The 20,458-nt window shown below is 38.4% G+C and overlaps 1 protein-coding gene across 7 annotated transcripts in view; it reads right to left on the bottom strand.

The window, feature by feature from the left end:
* Positions 1-20,458, bottom strand: part of Adam12 (ADAM metallopeptidase domain 12) — a 435,473-nt gene that overhangs the window by 294,580 nt on the left and 120,435 nt on the right. For all 7 annotated transcript variants that reach the window (XM_021253283.2, XM_021253280.2, XM_021253281.2 and 4 more), the window contains exon 3: positions 12,090-12,163. In XM_021253283.2, the coding sequence (XP_021108942.2) occupies positions 12,090-12,163 (74 nt within the window). The remainder of the gene's footprint in view (positions 1-12,089; positions 12,164-20,458) is intronic.

Below are 20,458 nucleotides of genomic sequence, written 5' to 3'. Positions count from 1 at the left end.
AAAGCAGCAGTCTTGGAATAACTTCTAAATATAAGGAGATTTGTGGAACAGATACACAGATAATTTATGATCCAATGTAAAAATACCAGGCTTTTAAATGAAGAGGTGTTTATAAATATATAATCAAGTCACAGTCATCACTTCATTTGTTAAGATAATAAATTTGACCCAAAGTTTAAATTAATTTTTTAAATATTTACTAAATTATGGAGTTAGTACTTATAGTAAATTTTAATGTCATTTTATTTTTATACCACCAACCTTTTGACATTCTTTTCATTCATGTGAATACACAATACCATGAGGATTTTACTGAAAACATGAATTAATGCTCTTTAATTGTGTGCAAATTCCACACAGAAATCATAAGCTACAACTCCCAAGGATACTTCTGTGACTCTTTGTCATCTTGGCGCTGCTTGGCTCCCAATACAACACAAAGGGACAAAGAAATAAAGAGAATCTCCATTGTAGGCAGTCAGATTTTCAAAGACAACCCTAGAATTGGCCAGCAACACCCTCTAGGCAGGCTGGAACTGAAGAGGTGGCCTTAGAAGAGCTGTGTAAATAACTCTGTGTAAATAAATCATCTCCCAAAATAACCCTCCTGTTGTGCGGGTTGGTCCTGTATCATCTTCTATCTGCCCACATGGTTTTCATAAGGAAGAAAATCATAAAAATAATACAGACACTCTTGTTCTTTACTTAGGCCAAACCCACCTCATTCCACAATGAAATCTACGAGCATACTGAGGAGAAAGATGTGAACATTTCACAGCAATGTTAGGTAATGCCCTCATTTTCTTTTTCTCATAATACTTGAGTAAGTGTGGTTCCCACTGCTCAGGCTATTGGTTTTTGAGGAATTGACTGCCATTTCCTTTCATGTGAACGAAGCATTTTCTTTCATTTGCCACTGTGGTCTACGAGGACACAACCCTTCAAGTGATAAGCTATGACTGGACTCTACTTCAGGCCCCTGGATTTCCTGGCAGCAGTGCTGGACTCACTTCCTGCTTTACCTCTCCCAAGCCCTGAAGAATGCAGAGAGACTCCAGTCTTTAAAAGGAGAACATTAAGTCTCTGTAGAGCAGATTCAGCCTTATATCCAGTGCTCTGTCAGCTACTTGGGAAGGGTGATAATATGCATCCATGTTCCCACAGAACAAGTTACAAAGGTAACTTGTCAGAGCACCTGACAAGGCCCTGAGTGAACCACCAAGTGTAAGGTCCTGAATTGGAAAACACAGTGGCCACCCTTGGGAAAGGAAGAGTGATTATTAGACATGGTCCCTAAAGAATTATCTCACCTGTTATCTCATGCTTCAGGGTAACCAATGTCTGACAAGAAAAAGGGTTTTATGGAAGCATTCCAGCTAATAAATGAAGAAGAAATAATGGAATTAGGACAATGCCATTTTCTAAGACTTTAAGAAATAACAGATCTAGCATTGATCACTAATGGCTTCGGTGCTTGGTGGTTAAAGGGGCAGGTGAGCTTTAAAATGGCAGTATCAGGGTGATACCCATACCCAGCAGTCAACCCAACATCACCAATAAGATAATCAGTGGTCACAGAACTCCTGATACATTGCGAGAGATGGATAAGGCATCACCTTGTGATGTAGTCTCTTCAAAAATCTGACCCTGAATCTGCACAGGTTTGTAGAGCTGACTCCCAGCTAACAGGAAACATGGCCAGTGGAATGGGTTCAGCAGCACCAGGGAATGAAATCAGCAAGTCCAGAGTGTGGAAAATTCTACTGGGAAAATAAATGGGCTTCATTTTCAAGGACTATAAGATTTCAATTACAAGAATTAAAAAGAAGGAACATATTAAAAGAGGCTTAATCACTGGCAAATAAATGCAATATGGGGATGTATCTTAATTTAAGTGTATGCACGAGAGAGAGAGAGAGAGAGCACAATATCTGGAAAATCTGTATGTTCATTCTGGCTGCACATTTAATATTAAGGAATTATTATTAATTTTTAGGTGTGATGCAAATCATTCTTTCTTAGTGACACAGACATAATAATTTTTGGATGAGATGATAGGATGCATGGGCTGGGGAATATGATGACTATATAACAATACATAAGGACAATGCATAAGGACAATAGGTCTACAGGAGTTAATTTTTTCACCAACTTCACCTAACTAGTCCCCAGGCCAGCCAAGCAGGCAGTTGCTGGCCCACCCTGACCCACAGTACACAGATAACCTATAACTTTCCCACTGGAGAATTGAGGCTCCCAGCCCTCAGACAAGAAGAGCAGCAGCTGGCAGCTGGTGTGAGAGAGGCCACTAGGTTGACCTAGTTGGCCACAATAAGAAATGAGGAGGAGACAGACTGGAGAGAAGACAGGGACACAGGCCAGAGCCCAGAACAGTGCAGGTCTCGGGGAGCTGGAGTCTAGGGCCGCTCAGATGAGACCTGAAGACAAAGTTCCCATCCCTATGGGAGAAGAGGCCAGGGCTATGAAGATCACTAAGGGAAAACGGTGAGAGTGTGGTCTCAAGCCCTATAAATCTCACTTCCGTTAGCCCTCCCAACAACTAGGGAGGAAGAAAGGTAGCATCTTGTCCATGTGAGAGAACAGGGGAGCCCATATATGACTTGTCTCCAAACAGCATAATAACCAAATCCAAACCCCAGCATCACCAGTCACCCCCTACATTAAGGATTTTGAAGCTCCTCTAGAAAGAATAATCCAGAAAGTCAAGAAAGTTAGATCAGCTTTTGTGGCTTACATGATAGCTATGCCCTTACTCACCAGCTACAGGAGTCACCTAAAAGGGCAGAATGGTTGAATGATTTTCCATGAGCTTAAAAAAAAATGCTTCAGAATAAACTTTCTGCCATCTACACATATATTATATGTGTTCATGCAGGAGGAAAGGGAGGGTGCCTTTTGTCTGATAAAAAAACATACCAGGAGTTCAGTTTTTTAAAAAAAATTCTGGTAAAAGATATACAACATAAAATTTTCAATTATAATTATTTACAAGTGCGCAATTCAGTGGGATGAAACATAGCCACACTTTTGTGCAATTATCATCATCATCCCATCTTCAGAGCTTTTTCATTCTGAGTCTCTGTTAAACCAGAAACCCCCTCCCTCTCCCCTGCTCTGGAAGGCCCCATTCTACTTTCCATCTCTAAGAAATTGCCTCCTCTAGATACCTCATATAAATGGAATTACACAGCATTTGTTCATTTGTGCCTGGCTCATTTCACTTAGCATAATGTTGTCATGGTTCATCCATGTTGTAGCATGTGTCAGAGCTTCATTTCTTTTTAAATCTGAATAATATTTCATCAGATACATAGCTGCCATGAAAATTGGTTTACAGATATCTGTTTAAGAGCTTGATAGAGTCCAGCTTTATAGTGAAGGTTACTTGTAATAATAAATAAAAAGATACTGTATATGATTCATGCATACCAAATGAACTATTAGTTAATAACATTATTTGATAGCCCTTTATCATCACTAATTAAGCATAAACACAGCATAAATAAGAAACAAGCAAGAAGGAACCAAGATAACAGCTATAATTGCCAGGTTTGTTTTCCAAGCACTTTATGAAGCATGGCCAATCACAGACAAAATTCCAATTCTATTCAGTATAATGAATTTGAAGTAAACATTTCTGGAAAAAATAACCCAGAGTTTTAGTTTCCTGTGGCATTATATTACAAGAATCTAGCAGAATCTGTGTCTGTAAACTTAGTGAAATTATGTTAGAGTTTCAAGCTCCTCAGAGAGTTTTACTGTCTTAATTGGTCAGTGATGAGCCTTAGTGTGTCACACAAATAAAAGATTATGCTCTTTATGTTGAGACATGACAGTTAGAAAAAGGCAAAACGATTTGCCATAAACATATTGGCCCATACAGTGTCTGTCTATAACCATCGCTGGCCACAACTTAGGGAAGCAGATAGTGCAAAGCGAACCAGAAAGACGGCATCAGCTCATCAACAGTGGCCCAAAACTGCCTGGAAAGAGAGACCATAACCATTTTAGTCCATCTTGGAGGCAGTGCTGGGGACAGTGATCCAAAGGGTATTCCAGGATTTTCATCAGGAAATCATAAACCCCAGGTCCAAGAAGTGAGGGATTGCAAGTGACAGGAGGAAATGTGGAAACCCATGTTCATGTCAAATGGCCTTCTCAGCTTTTTCTGACTTTAAGGAGTCCATTCAAGGACTCTAAACTCAAATTGGAATAGAATGGGCACTGTCTTGAAAAAGTTCATTTTAACCATTTTCAGCACTTGGGAGTTAAATCAGCTTATGTACCAAAAACTAAAAGTGGTGTTCTGACCTTTTCCAATGTCTGCACTACTTCAAAAAAAAGATGAAGGGAGAAGCTCAAGGGAATTTAGCTCATATTCAAGAAACAAAATTCAGCCCAATTAAAAAGGTCTTAATGTTAAGGCTGAGAGACTTTTAACTTGAACCTGTAGGAGTTTGGTCTGGTTAGAAGATTGCTGAAGCCCATGTAGCTTATGTCACCTCCCATCAACTCCATGGTCTACAAGTCATTCTTAGAGTACTTTCTTCTGAACCTTTACCTACTCATCAAAGTACACTGTGGACTCCCTGAGCCTTCCTGATTCTCTGAGGCACAGCATGGAGGTTCCTATGCCACTGGAATTACTTCCTATAGGAACGAACCTTCTTATGGGACATGTATCAGCTAAGCTAGAAATACCAAACCAGAAGGAGCCGACAGGCTGATATTTCCCTGCCAGCCCCATCTCTGTTCAACAGAACTTTCTGTGATGATGTAAATCTTCCTGCATAGCTGAACACTGAACACTTTGATTATGGCATAAATGACCAAAGAACTGAAGTTTTAAATTTTAAATTAATTTTAATTTAAATAGTCTCATGTGGCTAATGGTTGTCCAAGTAAAATGTGAATATACTTCCTTGGGAAGTGAGTTAAAAAGTATAGATCTACAGGCCCTATAGGTGAGGATTCTGGGTCAACAATGAGAGGTAGAGCTAAGCTTCTGCCTTTTAAACAAGTTCTCCAAATGGTCCTGATGTTGGAGGTCCAGAAACTTTAAGGAGGTCAACAGTCTCTGTACGAGCTCCTAGTAGAGGGAGCCACCTACTGCTTAGCAACAAGACTATAGGAAAGTTATAGGCATTGCCATGGGTTATAAAAGCTATGCAGATACTCTGAGGCCATAGCTAATGTCTCCTCACTTTGCACCCACTCTAGGCCTGGGTTCTCCAGCTCATAATTACTAACCACTGGCATATATGAGTCAGCTGCAAGTATCTGTGAATCCCAAAGAAATGCCACACCCAGTTCCACATGGCAGCCCTCCATGTTTACCTCCAGAGTGGATTCTCTTAAGTCCTCATATGCAACCTGCTCCAAGATTTGCAAAGCCAGTTCTACCCCAAGGGACACGGAGAGAGAGGGAGGGAGGGAGGGGGAGAGGGGGAGAGGGGGAGAGGGAGGGAGAGGGGGAGAGGGAGGGAGGGAGGGAGGGAGGGAGAGGGGGGGGGAAACTACTCCTATTTGCAAATGATATGACCATCTACATCAGTGGTGATGAACCTATGGCACATGTGCCACAGTGGGCTGTTTGTATCATTGAAAGCTCTAAAATGTTCACCATCACTGATCTACATAGAATTCCTATATACAAAGGACTCACATATTTCCTAGAAGTAATAAGTGAGTTCAATAAGGCTGCAAGATACAAGATAAACATAAAAACTAATTGTATTTCTATGTAATGACAATGAACTCATGGATACAAAAATTCCAATTTAATACTATCTAAAATTGATCCAAATAAAAAAATAGGTATAAATCCAACAAAATATGAATGGGACTTTTGTGTTGAAAACTATACAACACTGAAGAAAGAAATCAAAGATCCAGGCAAATGAACAGATATTCTGTAATATGGATTGAAAGATTCAACATAGGAAAGATGTTGATCCCCCTAAATTGATAGAAAGGTTTAATACATTTCCTATGAAAATCTCAACAAGATTTTTTCTAGATAAAGACAAAATACTTCAAAAATTTATATGGAAATGAAAAGAATTGGAATAACAACAGTTTTGTAGAAAGAAAGAGTAAAGTAGAGAAACCACTTTACTTGATTTTGAGATTTTTTACATAGCTTCAGTTACCAAGACTACAATACTGGCAGAGGGACCAACACATACATCATTGGAATAGAGTAGAAACTCCAGAAATAGACAAAGAGAAATGTGACAACTGATGCTCACAAGGGTGCAACTGAGCAATTGCCATTGCTCAAAGGATATAATCTTAGTCCTTTTTAAGGATTTTTATTCTGATCACATGTCACTGTTCTCTCAACATTTCATGCATGAGAATTATCCTTAATATCCTCTTTTCCATTACACCACACATTCAATTGTTCATCAAATTGTGTCCATTCTGTCTCCTGGACATTTTTGAACTATCTAGTATCTCCTTTCGAAAGACATTCCCTTGGTTCAAGCCATCATACTTGAGAACAATAACCACAGCACTCTTTACCATCTGTAATGGTCTTTAAAATTATGAGAAAAGAAAAAAAATGTAAATGAAGTCTGTGTAAACAGGGAAGGGTGGAGGGGGTGAAGGGCACACAGGGAATGGGGAAAAAATAAGAACCAAGATCCATCATGTACAGGTACAAACACCCAATGATAACTGTGAATGAACTGTATACCTAAAGTGTACCAATAAAAGAACCTAAGGAAAACAAAATGGAACCTTCCCATGTTACCACCTTGCTTACAAGCCTTCTTTTTCACGATGCACCACAGGCCTCATAAAAAAGTGTAAGATCCTCACCGTGGTGTGGAGGACCCTGCATGGGCTGCCTTCCTGTGCCCCTCTCTGTCTCACCTTTCTCTCCCTTTCTCACTCACACAATGACCTTAGTTTCTGGAAAGTTCCTTCCTTCCCTCTGGGGACCTTTATATAACCTCTTTTTTAATCTCTCAAATCTTCTACTCTCTGCCCTCTACCCAGTTTACTCCATCACACACAGCTTAAATGCTACTTGATGACACACCTCCTTTTCTAGATGAGGCTAAAGCTCCATACTTTCCTTCCTTTCAGCTGAGCACTACTGCCATTCAGTTATTACTTTTGTAATGATCTGTTGAGTGTTAGGCTCCTTAACTATTCTATCACATGTGTCAATTACAGCATCTGATATTAGGTAAATATTTGGAAAAAAACTAGGAAAGTGAGTGACAGAATAAATGATTTCTTAATTAATAAAAATTAATAAAATTAATAAAAATTCTGATAAATATTTTTGAGTAAGAAAAGGGAAGCTGAGAGATGGAGCTGTGTAAAATGTGGTAGTGGTGGTGGGGTGTGAAGGCCCTGCCTTTGACCGTAAGGATATCCCTTTTTAGTAGAAAAAAGAAATGTCCAATGGTGGAAATGAGAACAAAGTAGCTGGCAGCTCTAAGATGTCATATTTGCAATTGCACAGGGTCTAGCAAGAGTCACCACATAGCAAGAAGGCCTCACCAGATTAGGACCCTCCATACCACCCCACACATACTCTGGGGGCTCTCACCTTTCTCAATAGCCACACTGCCTCCGGGGCTCCTGTTGTACATTTCATTCATGCGAATTACTGGCAAATTTTCCTCTGAACTTGCGACGTTTACTTCTTTGTTAATCCAAGAACAGGACTTCACATTTATGCCCGTTAAATCTCATCTTGTTAGTTTTGGCCCATTGATCAAAACCGCTGAAATCTTCATAATCCAAACTTTGCCTTGCTGGGCACAGTTTTCCCTCAGCTTTTTGTTGCCAGGAAATGTGATCAGGCACCTTTTTATGTCTTCATAGAGATGGCTGACAAAATCACAGGCCAGGATGCATGTATATAGTCCCGAGGCCACTAGGAGCAGACACAGTCCAGCTACCCAGCCCAGTATGGGTCAATTTAAACAACGGGTTAGTGTGCTCTGGACAAACATTTAGCCACCTTCTAATCCATGTAATGCCATCTCCACCCTGGCCACATTGCTCTATGTTATACATGACAGTCTGAGAGATTATCTAAACTAAATGTCTTCCCAATATGTATGCCCAGTGTTTGACAATTTTTCAGTGGCCCTTCTGCTATTATTCTAGAGTAAGTGAGTACAAATTAAAGTGGCCCCTTATAAGATGTCTGGAATTGTTCCAGACAGAATAAAAATCAACGGCAAAGTTTTTCTAACACAGACACACCCCAAATATGAATTCAGTGGACTGCAGACTTCCCATGGCAACTGCCTTCAATCAGAGACAGCAACAGGACTTGCAAACAGAATGCTCACTGGGGTTGAGAGATGGGAGTGTGATCTACTGCCCTCACTTTTAATTATTCTAAATTGGAAAAACGGATGTCTAAGCTGGCCAGCCTGTCCCATAAAGCATTTTGATCAAAGATGCAGTTTCACCACACACCTGTCTGAGGAATGGCTGGAGAATCCGCAGGGATCCCACCGAGTTATGGAACTTATAAACCTGGTCTCTGCAGTCCCATAGGCAGACAGCTACACTGTGAAAAATACTGCTCAGGGGAAGCTTTGCGTTTCTTTAAACATTCAATTATAGCTGTACAAACACCGATTTTAAGTGAGCAGCAGACCTGGGCACAAATTAGGGATGCTCGAAGGCAAATAAAATAGATTCTCTCAAACAACTATTTAATAAAAATGCAGCCCTGCTCCGTGAAGAATGGGTTTACCATGGAAGAGTTTCTGAGTAGGGATAATTAGGTGACTCTCTTTCAGCATTAGTTTCAGATTATAGCTCTTATGATTTAAGAGGCTGGGGCCACTTTTATTTAAGTTTTAATTTTTAAGCAAGTTTTCATTTAAAACAGATTTCTGAATATTCAAAGACTCAATATTCAATAGGTAGACCTTTCTTGCCCTTCAAAAATTGTGTAGGCTTTTCAAAGGCCAGTTTTCGTTTTATGAATAGCAAATCATTCCACTCTCCTTTTTTTCAACCATTTTCAAGTTTTTACAATATTTTTCTTTCAAAATAAAAAAAATCCTAATTTAAAAGTTGCATTTTCTTCTTGTAAAACATTAAGAAAATTAAAATGTGTTTTCCATAAGCTTACTACTCAGATATGTGTCATGTACAATTTTAAAATAAAAACTGGGTAATATGGCAAATATTTTCTAACATTCTGTTTACAGTGATTATACTGTGGATTTTTTAGTAACAAAGATCTTCATCATTTTTAATTACTGCATAGCATTGTTTCATAGCCAAGCCATAATTTATTGAGTCAATCTCCTATCAATGTAGCCATAAGTAAAATATTCTGCAATGAACATATTTGAACACTGACTCCTGGTATGTAGGCACTGAAGTGGGTACCAATCAGCCCACATTCTCATGGGACAGGTGTGTTCCTTCTGATTGAATTGCTTCATTATTGTGCTGCTTGTTAAATATTAAATGAATTTGTCTTATTTTTAAATTTTGGGGTAGTCTATAAGCTTCACTTATAAGCTTTCTGAATTGGATCTATTGGGCCAAAGGTTATGTAAATTTAAAAATTACATGTAAAGTGGATGATTGATTACCTTTTGTGTCTGACAGCATTAAAAGCTAGAGGCATAAAAGCATTTCACTCTACTTATAAAATTGCAGATTTATTTCATTTCTTCAAGTGTATAGTCCATTTACAATAGACTCATAATTTATTTAGAAAAAAATGCTCAATACTGAAGTATTTGGGGAAATGCATTATTAAAATAGTAATGCTGGTATATTCTAACTATGAAACTGTTACTGTTAACACAGTGGAAACTTCAATTTGGTAGAGTAGTGTAATTAAAATAAAGCTATAGAGTGTCATATGAACACATTTAAATACTCTCCTTATATTTTTGAAATGTAGGCTGAAAATGAAGTTGGAAAGAGAGAAATAAATTTAGAAGAAATACCTTTCATTTTTACCGTTTCTAATTTTGAGAGTATCTTATGAAAAGCCAAGGATTGGAAGAAAGTAAATTAAGATGCTTTTTTAAATGATATTTTATACAAATTAGCCATTGTCTAGTTCTCAACATGTATTATACTATCTGCAGTAATGGAAGATAAATCATTTTCAGAGAACCATGAACAAGGCTATTAAGCCACTTTACAAACTCAGAGAACCAGATGGGCTGTAAGAAATCATTTCTAAATGGAAAAGCATGTTCATTATAAAGCTAAATGAAGAAGTATATAAGACTATATAAAGAAAGATATATACCATTGTACAAGGACTATGATATTGACTATAAAGATAAAAGAACCAAAGCTCTTATTAGTAAGAAAATATTAACTTTCACCATAATATTAACTAGGGTTATGTTCAGTAGTAGGAATATATTTTTTGGTTGCTCCTTGTACCACCCCCCATGTTCAATTTTCTGCTGGGCCACATATTCTTTTTACAGTAAAAACAAATAACTTAAGCTTTTTATTAAGTCTTTTTCTGCTCCCTACCTGCAGTCATTAGTGCCATCTATGAAGTTTAGGAGCAGCCTCCCCCAGGGTGGGTGTGACATCCTGCCAAGTGGAAATAGGAACAGTTGGGGCGCAGAGACTTCTACACCCAGCTGCCAATTATAGCACCCTATCCAAGATGTGTATTGCCACCGGAAGCCGTTTTTTGACTCTTTCAGAAAATACTTAGTTTTCTCCAGGGAGATATTTTCAAAACCACACACAACCAAAATGTCAAAAACTTAAATGTCCCACAAAACTCTTACACGGAAAAAAAAAAAAAAGACTATAAAAATATTTGCTTTTCTAAGAAAGACACATAAAAAGAAATATACAAATTTCTGTTTAGATCCTTGATATTCAATACAGTCTATGTGCCTAAATCTCTCTTTTAAGATCGTCAGGTCATAAGAAAAGCTAAAATACATTACTTATTTACTATTTACAAAGCATCTGACCCATTTAATGGTGAGGGATACACATGTAAGAAGAAATACAAAGAGCCAGGCTGCAAATCCTAAGGAATAGTTTGTGTGGTTTTACAAATATTGATTTTAAATAACTTGAGGCCTTAGACACCAAATGTTAGGATCGGCCACCCATGGCCTATTTTGTCTGACTTGCTTAGGACCCTCAAATCAAAACACTGATAGCAATAAATGATCTGACTTGTTTACATGGAGCCCTGATTCCAGTTTTTGTAATTCCGTGTCCCTGGCAAGACTCTTTCTAGGGAAGCTTCTCTATTCACACTGTTAACGTTAGCACAGACCAGCACTTGACTGAGGAGTGAGAGAGAGGAACCAGAACTTCTGCAAGAAACTCTTATTTTTAATCGAGCAAGTCTTAGGGAATTGATTTAATCCTTTAAATACAAATTTTTTATTAGAAGAGCTTATTCAAGAAGAATAAACTAAGGAATTTAAGGGGAAAGCCAGAGGGTAAGAAATGACATGAACACCATGGCTTTCACTTGTGACTTAAGACAGACACAGGTTCCACTAAAAAGCCATACAAAATACATAATAATAGCCATGTGCTCCAGAAAAATATATAATACCATATTCTGGAAATGAATATTATATTTAAAAAGGGCCAAATATTAAACAGAAAGATAAAATAAAGCTTTTGTGCTAGAGACTAGCTTTGAAAGATTAAAATAAACTTTTCGAATTTCCCAGGGAAAAAAGAGTTTGTACCTATTTGAAATTCCACTTATATAATTCAGGAGTCATTAAAAGTTGATTAATTATAAAACCGTTATTGGAATGGATAGAGGATGGTTAAATTCTATCCTTGCAAAATCAAGCTGTGAAAAGAATAGAAACAGAACTATGAAAAACGCTACAGAATTATCAAGTTCATTTTTAGAATGATAAAATCCTTTATTTTTCCATTGGATAATTTTTTGAAGTTAATTCCAGCCTCAAATCTGAATATGGATTACAAATCCACGGACTTGGTTCTGTTTCTCTCAGTGTCAACATGCATTACATAGCACTTTTCCATCCACATTGTCTTAACTTTCTCCTAGTGTGCCAAAACCAAGAACTAATTGAACTTACTCATTTCTTTCCAGATTTATGATTAGTTCTCTGCTTTCCAGTTGTATTCGAACATTCAATACTTCTGGATGATCCTGAAAGATAAACAAGGAGAGGTAGTTGAAAACATTTGACTTTGACTTGCCAATATTTGGATATGTTCCATAAGGATAGTCAACAGAGTGAGAGAAAATGTATATTGTTTTCTTGGGAACATCCCAAGATCACAAGTACAGAAGACCAGGGCAGGAGCTGGGAAATGTGATACTGGTACTGACATGGCCTTTGTGTTCTCTTCCTCTGACCATGGACCCTTGGGACCATCTCCACTCCTACACCCCTCCCCCACCCCTTATCATCAGCTCCTTTCTTGGTCTTCTTTGTCTCTATAAGAGGCACCTTCATTTCCCCAGTGGCTCATGCCAGGCATCTGAAGTCATGCTTGAAGCCTCCCTCTCCCTTGCCAACTCCATCTAATCCATGAAAGAGTCCTTGCTCTCATTCATTCTCATTCATTCTCCAATGACAGTGGAAGGCTACCTTTAAACACACCTGGTCAATCCATACCTGCTGAAAATCAGCACACACTGGCTTCCCACTGCACTGATCAGACACCAGTTCTTTAATGTGGCCCACAGTGTCCCATGCCTGTGTCCTGACCCTCCACACCCACCTACACAGCTGTCCCCCTCACTCACCTGGCGCTGGCCAACCTGGCCTTGCCAGTTCCTCAGACACTGAGCTGTCTTACTTCTCTGAGTCTCTGCAGATTCTGGGATTAGCTTGAAAACCACCTATTCAAAGCAGCCTCACCTTACACTCAACCTAGTCTTGTACTCTGCCCATTATTCTTTGTTCAGGTCCCTGTTCTTTCCTTCCAAGAAAGCACATCTGTCCTGCTGGTAATAGTACAGTATGTTGATTTGTGCTTGTTTATTACATCTATGAAGTTTCTGAACAAATAACAGAAGTTCAATTAATACTGGGTGAATGAAGGAATCAAACAGTGAATAGGGCAAACATCTTTACCAGTCTCTTTTTCTCTCTTGCTTGTCAGATGCTCTCCTCTCCTTTTTCCTCTGGACCTCAAGAAAGCTAATCTGTGTGTGTCCATTTTTGAGTAGTAAAGGGCACTTAGTTTGTTTTGCCCCAGAAACCCTGAGTTTCATGCCCTGCCCTAAGAATGTCCCCATGCAACAATGCCTTAAACCCCCAGCCCAGGCTCTCTCTCACCTAAGCCAAGGTAGTTGGATATGATGCCCTGCTTCCCATGGAACCCAAGTCATTGACTTGGAGTCCTCAGCAAGGAAAAATGGATTTGCCATCCCAAATTTACTCCCCTCATTCTGTACACCCTCAACGATGCTGGGGCCTGAGGACCCAATCTTCTTCCTTATCCTTCTCTTGAATAGGGCTTTCACACATCCAATGGGACATTTCCCATAAAGAGAATTTAAAATCTTAAATTTCAAATAATAGATGATTTTTTAAATTAAAAAGTGCTGGTGATACTCGAAGACCATGAGCCCAGCACATCTGGGCATAGAGCCATTTCTTCTAAGTTCAGAGGACACTGCTCAGTCTGGTGTGGAAGGAACAGGAATGGTTCAATCATAAATGACTCAGCAAGACTGAGAAAGGGCCAAATGCCTGTGTATAAATGAAGGCTTCTTAGTAGCTTAAGAAAAATAGAGAGGGAGGTGGGTCATCGCACAGAATAGGCAGACAAAATCAATACAAATGAAGTTAGCTCTAATTTAATGGTTTTATGCTTATAGATAAGAGCTTACGAGGCTAAGTTTATTCATAGTTTTGTAATATTCTATATTTTAAAGGCACAGTTCAAGATATTTTTAAAGTACACTATTTCGGGTATAGCATGAATTAACTATCCACGTGTTACACATTTTAAAATAAAATGAATTATAGATTCTAAATATTGAACACTAAAATAATTAATTAAAATAAAACAATTTTTTTAAAGGCCATAAGAACTGAAAGTTCTCAAGAGTTCTGGTAAAATATGAAAAAAACATTAATCGATACATATTACTAGGATAGAATGATAAAAGGTCAAAGGCTATTTGCTTTATTTTTCAGGTAATGGTTTGGCATCATCTTATTGTCTTTCTGTGACTAATCTTGTAGCCGTTAGCCACCTGTGGCTAATTAAGTTAATTAAAATAAAATTGAAAAATCAGTTGCACGGGATACATCTCAAGGCTCACCAGCTACCTGCAGCTGGTGGATAGCAGAGATACGGAACACACAGGCAAGTTCTACTGCTCAGCTCTGCGTGATAATGACTTAAAACTGGCATTATTGGGCTGGGGATTTAGTTCAGTGGTTCTGCAGCCTGCCCCACAAGCGCAAGGACCTGAGTTCGATCCCCAGTACCAAAAAAAACAAACAAACTAGCATTGTCCAATTGTTGCCTGAGTAATCGATATTTTTTAAATGGATGCCTCCAGGGGGTAATATCTGGTGTATACAGAAGGGTTTTTAAATGTGCCTTGAGGAGGGGCTTCTATATAACTATTATCATCTATATAGCTATTATCTTCTATATAACTCTTCCCTATAACTATTTAAAATAATATCCTTATAATTGGCAAATTATATTATTTTAGAAAATTACTTAAGATTAAGAGTTAAACTGGTGAATTTCTAAGCACAAAATGCTTACATGTTTTCTGGGCGTAAACAGGTTTTTTTTTAATGGATTCATAGCAGCAAAAGACCACACAAACATACATCTTAATTTATATATTTTGACATCAATGTTTATAATTGATTGGATTTCTGGGTGTTTGCTGAACTTAAAAGAATTAATATTTCTGTTCAATCCTATATAACATTAAACTTATACCACTTTTCACTTTTTTGTATTAAATCCAGGGCCTTTACACTGAGCTACATCCCCGTTCCTCTTCTCATTTTTTATTTTTGAAACAGGGTCTCACTAAGTTAGGCATGCTGAGCTTGAACTTGCAATTCTCCTAACTCAGCATCGGAGTGCTAGGATTACAGGTGCACACAACTCGACCAGCTTATATTGCTTCTTTCATATCTTGTTGTAAAAGTGTTTTGTTTCTGTGTCTTTCACAGGGACTTTTGCTTATATTTGCTTATACTTTCTGACACTTGGATTTAATTACAAATACACAGTATTTTCTCCAGGGTTTATATTATGCACTCATTAATTATATCTTAGAAAAGCAAGATTATTAATTATGTTTACAATAAAATAATAAAACAAAAATGTTTCAATATTCTGTCAAGATGAGTACAAACACCATATGTATCTTTGTGTGTGTATACTTGGTTTTATATATTATACATATAAATATTACTTAGTTACCTTAGTTACAAATTGTTTGCCTAAGATGTTGATATACACATCATCTTATTAAAGAGAAGTCCTGACAACTGTATTTGTAAATAAAAATACAGTGCTTGGGATATAGCTCAGTGATAGAACATGTGCTTAGTGAACATGACCAAGACTCCAGGTTTGATCCTCAGCTAAGTAACTAAATGAATAATAGGTAGCTAGGAGTGCCAGTTTCTCCGAGGAATTAAGCTAGTTTAAATATCAGCAATTGTACTAATTCTACATAAAGTACCTACAAGAGCTGTTATAACATTGCAGTGTCAACATTTTTCAAATGAATATATTTCCTCGAGGGAGATGAGAAAATCCTTATGTGTATCTTTAGTGGTGATATGGACAGTACAGGAGAAATCCAATGGGGAGACAGAATAGAAAGCTATTTTAACTCAACACCACTAATTGCACTGACTTTGTAGTTTAAATGCATGTATTCATTCCATCTTCTTTTGATTGTTATCTCTTGGAGATAATGAACTAGCATTGGTGAAACACAGCATTCTTTGCTTTAAAAATAAAATACTGATTTTAATGGAACATTATTTTAATGGAACAATGACTTTTGATGAATATTTTAAGAACAGCATTTGCTGAATAAATCAATTACATGCTAACCAATAGGTCAGAAATGTTTGGGGAGTAACTATAATATTATGTTTTAAATTGAGGAAAGTACATCCAAACAAGTATATAAAATGTTTCAGTGGGATTAAAAAAATAAAATACTTATGACCCCCCTTCTGAAAATGTATGCTATTACCAGACTCTTAGAAGATCCCTGTATTAGTTTTCTAGGACAGCCATAACAAATGCTACAGATTGGGTTGCTCAAATAACAGAGATTTATTTTGTCAGTGTGCTGGAGGCTGAAGTCCAAGTTCAAGTTTGGTTTCTTCTGAGGCCTCTCCTTGGCTCTTAGATGGCTGCCTTCTTGCTATGTCTTCATGAGGTCTTTTGGATATCTGTGTCCTAATCCTTTCTTATAAGGATATCAGCCATATTGGATTAGGACTCACCCATATGACCTTATTTTACCTGGATTACCTCTTTAAAGCCCCTCTCTCAACACAATCACATTCTAAGATTTTGGAGATTAGGACTTCAACACATGGATTTGGATCTGAGGAATGCAATTTAGGCCAGAACACCACTGCACCCTGAATTCCTCCTATTTCCACCAGAGGTAGTCATTATCCTGAAGTTTCTGTTAATCGTTATCTTGATTTCATTTATAGTTTTATTCCAAGTTTATATATTCCTAAGCAACTGGGTAATTTTACCCAGTTTTTGAATATCATGCTTTTTCTGTTCTCCCATGACTGGCTTCTCTTACTTGATCTTCTATTTGTAGATTCATACATGTAGTTGTGGGTAGCTAGGATCCACTTAATTCATGACTTTGCAATATCCTATTGTATGAGCAATTTACATATCCACCCTGCTACATATGGACCTGGGGGTATTTTCACCATCCTTACACTGCTGTGCATACTGGACAGAAGTGATGTTCTTTGGGATGGAGTCCCTGCATGCTGAGGTCAGCATGTGTTTGCCTTTACTGGGTGGGTTTAACTGTTTTTCAAAGCACAAGTGTGGCCCATGCCTCCTGTTAGTGGATAAATGTTCCATCACTCCATACCCTGATGAATATCTGGCAAAAATTTTAAAGAGTGATGCAAGACCAAGCTGATGAGTGCATAATTTTATCTTATTGTAATTTTAATTTATATTTCCCTCATCAGGAGCAGGAAGAATATCTTATGTTTGTGGGACATTTGATTTTCCTCTTTTGTGACTATTTGCCATAATTTCTGACCATGTGCTGTTCCTTCTTTCATCTTGTTTTTACTAATTTATATTTCTTTCTCTCATTCTGGATGTTATTCCTTTGTCTGCTGTGTATGTCACGTACACTTTGCCTTCATTTGTGGCTTGTCTTTCACCGTTTTCTTTGTGTTTTGGAATGCCTCATTTTAATAAAGTTCTTGATGGTTTAAACTTTTTGTGCCTCACTTGAAAAACAAGGGAAAACCTTCCCTGTTCCATGGTCAGAAGTCAGTTTATGTTGCCCTATAAAAGTTTTGCATTTTGCCTTTCACATCTAAGTCTTTATCCCATCCAGGCTTGACTTGGGTCAGGTACGGAGCAGAAGTCCAATCTCACTTTTAAAGTATGGTTAGCCAGTTGTCCCAGAACCACATATTAAAAAGTGCATCTTTCCCCTCTTCTCTGTCACAGCACAGGAGAGCTCTTGCTGCCCTGAGATGCCTCACTATCTGTCCGTGCCCCCCACTGAAGCTCTATGAGTCCTGACAGTGGTAATGCAGGTCCATCCACGCCACCTCTCAGCACAGAGCAGCACTCTCCACTGTCTTCCAACTGCCCTTCTTGCAGAGAAGTTGGCCCTCAGGCTTCTCAGCCTGGGTTTATCTCTTCTCTCTGGCTGCTTTTATGATCTTTTTTCTTCTATATTCAGCATTGTCACTGTAATATTTTTTATTTTTATTGAATTTATTGGTACCTTTAGGTATACCTTACGATCACGTTCATCATTGAGAATTTGTACCTATACATGATATATTTTGATTCTTAGTTTTTCCCATTCCCCTGCCCTCCTTTCAACCCCTCCACTCCCTATATACATAAGCATTATTTCCATTTTTTCCTTCTTACTTGCAATTTTTTTCTTTCAATTCTTTCCTTTCCCCTGTCCCCTCTCCCAGTTCCCCTTTCCCTTTAAACATTTTCTTCCTATTTCACAATATCTATTATACATTTTGATCCTCATTTACACCTTGAGTTTCTCACACCAGAGAAATGATTCAGTATTTACACATGTGTGTCCTTATTTATACTTACAAGTACGGGCTCAAGGTGCATCATGAAATCTGGGTATGTTCCCAAAAGAATTAAAAGGTTCATACCACAGTGACATATGCAGATCCATGTTTATAGCAGCACAGTTTGTAATAGCTAAATCTTGGAAACAGCCCAAAAGCCCATCAACTGGTGGAGTACTACTCAGCCATAAAGATAAACTTGAGACATTTATAGGTAAATGGATGCACCTTGAGGCCATACTCACTGTAATATTTTAAGCAAAGACTTTTAAAAATTTGTTCACTTTTAGTTTTTCTCCTTGAGAGAAAGGAGTGTTTCCTTACTCTCCTCTTCTTGGGGGTAGGCTTATTTCATACTCTCCAGCACACATCTTTCTTCCTCCAGCACACATCTTTCTTCCTCCAGCAGTGCTCAGGCCCCAACAACATGTTGGAGAAAATAGGTAGGGTCCGGGATTAAGAACTTCATAAGCAAGTGAGTCCAATGGCCAGGGGAGAACAGGGACAGGATGAGGACACCAGCTAGACAGCCAAGTCAGTGCAGCCAACAGGAACTAACCAAAGAAGGGTCACAGACCGAGAGACTGGACAAGGGTCTGGGGAATGGACATCTCAGAGAGAACAGGAGCATTTCCTACAGGATGCTGAGCAGGGGGTTGGGGGAAGTTGTTCAGAGAGAGAATCACTGAAGGCAAGTTCTCTTCAACAAAGGTGACAAGAAGTCATGGCAATGGTCTATAGCTTTCTCCTTCCCCCAAAGGCACAATGAGGACTCTTTTTTTGTTGTTGTTGTTCTAAAGGACAAGTGAACCAATGTATTTTTCTTTATGGTACTGCCTCTTGAGCTATAAGGCATTGGTTTACTGGTACTCTTACCTACCTGTTTGGATTCACATGTAGGTGCCATATGTCCATTTGTGTGTCTGTGTGCTATATTATACTAAGGATCTTAGCTGATGTTTCAGTTTCTTATAAGGTACTTTCTGAAATGGCTCTCACTGTTTTTACTTATATTCCACTCCTAATCCCATCCAAGACCCAGATTCAAGTCCTCTTGTTTGGAGACAAATCTCACATCCAACAAAAGCATCATGCCCAGGGCCTCCCTGCTTCCCAGGACAGAAGCTTTGTCACTGCCACCTGTCAGATGCTCCGCCCTCAGGAAGTACATAAATTCCTTCCAGAAATGAGGTTTTGGCATGCTCCCCAGGGGCAAGTTCAGCCAAGAAGGGTCTGCCCGGGGCTGCTGCCCTCTCGGGCTCAGGTGCCAGTGCTCTCAGAGGTCTTCCGTGGTACACTTGGCCAGGGCATCCTACTTAGACAGTCTAGAAATGCAAAACGTGATTTGCTGTTCAGCAAAAGGTTTTCCATTTTCTTGACATCATCTTTGTTGAGCTACCCTTCTTTAATTTGTGTAATTGAGGACTGACCCAAACTTGAATTTCAGTTGTTTCATCCACAATGGGTGTAAGATTCCTGGAGTCTATAAATGTAGCTTTTCATGAATGCAGGGATGCTTATTATTTTCCCTCTGATGAGTCAAAGGATCTTTTTGGTAATTGTTTATAAAAATAGCCAATTTTCAGTGACATAGAAAATCTGACCATGTGGCCTTGGGACGGCATCAGGGCTGGCAGGAAGGAGGGACTCAACACTCAGTGGCCTCATTCACCCTCACTGCAGCCTCTCGGTCATCCTTCTGTAGACTGTGGGGCACCCTGAGTCAAAGTCATTCATCTTAACCATTGATACTGGAAGCTCAGAGGGATTTAATTTTTCAAGCAGAACAACAGTATTAAAATATTGCCTTCTAGGGAACTCTGAAATAACTAGATCCCTCTCTGGCACTAAATAAATGCTTCAGACTACAGTCTGGGCATTCATGGGGCACAAGGGAGTCATTTATTGCTATGAATATTTAGAGGCAATCTTGATTACCATTTTAATATTAGTATAGTATTTCCTCTGCCCAGAAGTAATGCACACCATGAAATTTAGAGAGGACAAAATTGAATTAACTGCAGTATAACTACGTAAGGAATGAAGGTACTGTAGCACTATCATGGGATGTCCCTGGTGAGACCTGCTGGTTATTAACATAAGTGATGATGATTTCTACACATGCATTATTGATTTTTTTTTCTGGTAGAAAATTGAAA

Source organism: Heterocephalus glaber, unplaced genomic scaffold (genome assembly GCF_053883595.1).
Source record: "Heterocephalus glaber isolate CG9 unplaced genomic scaffold, H.glaber_assembly_v1.0 deba00001497, whole genome shotgun sequence".
In the NCBI taxonomy this organism is placed as follows: domain Eukaryota; kingdom Metazoa; phylum Chordata; class Mammalia; order Rodentia; family Bathyergidae; genus Heterocephalus; species Heterocephalus glaber.
This window is presented reverse-complemented; position numbering and strand designations above follow the sequence as displayed.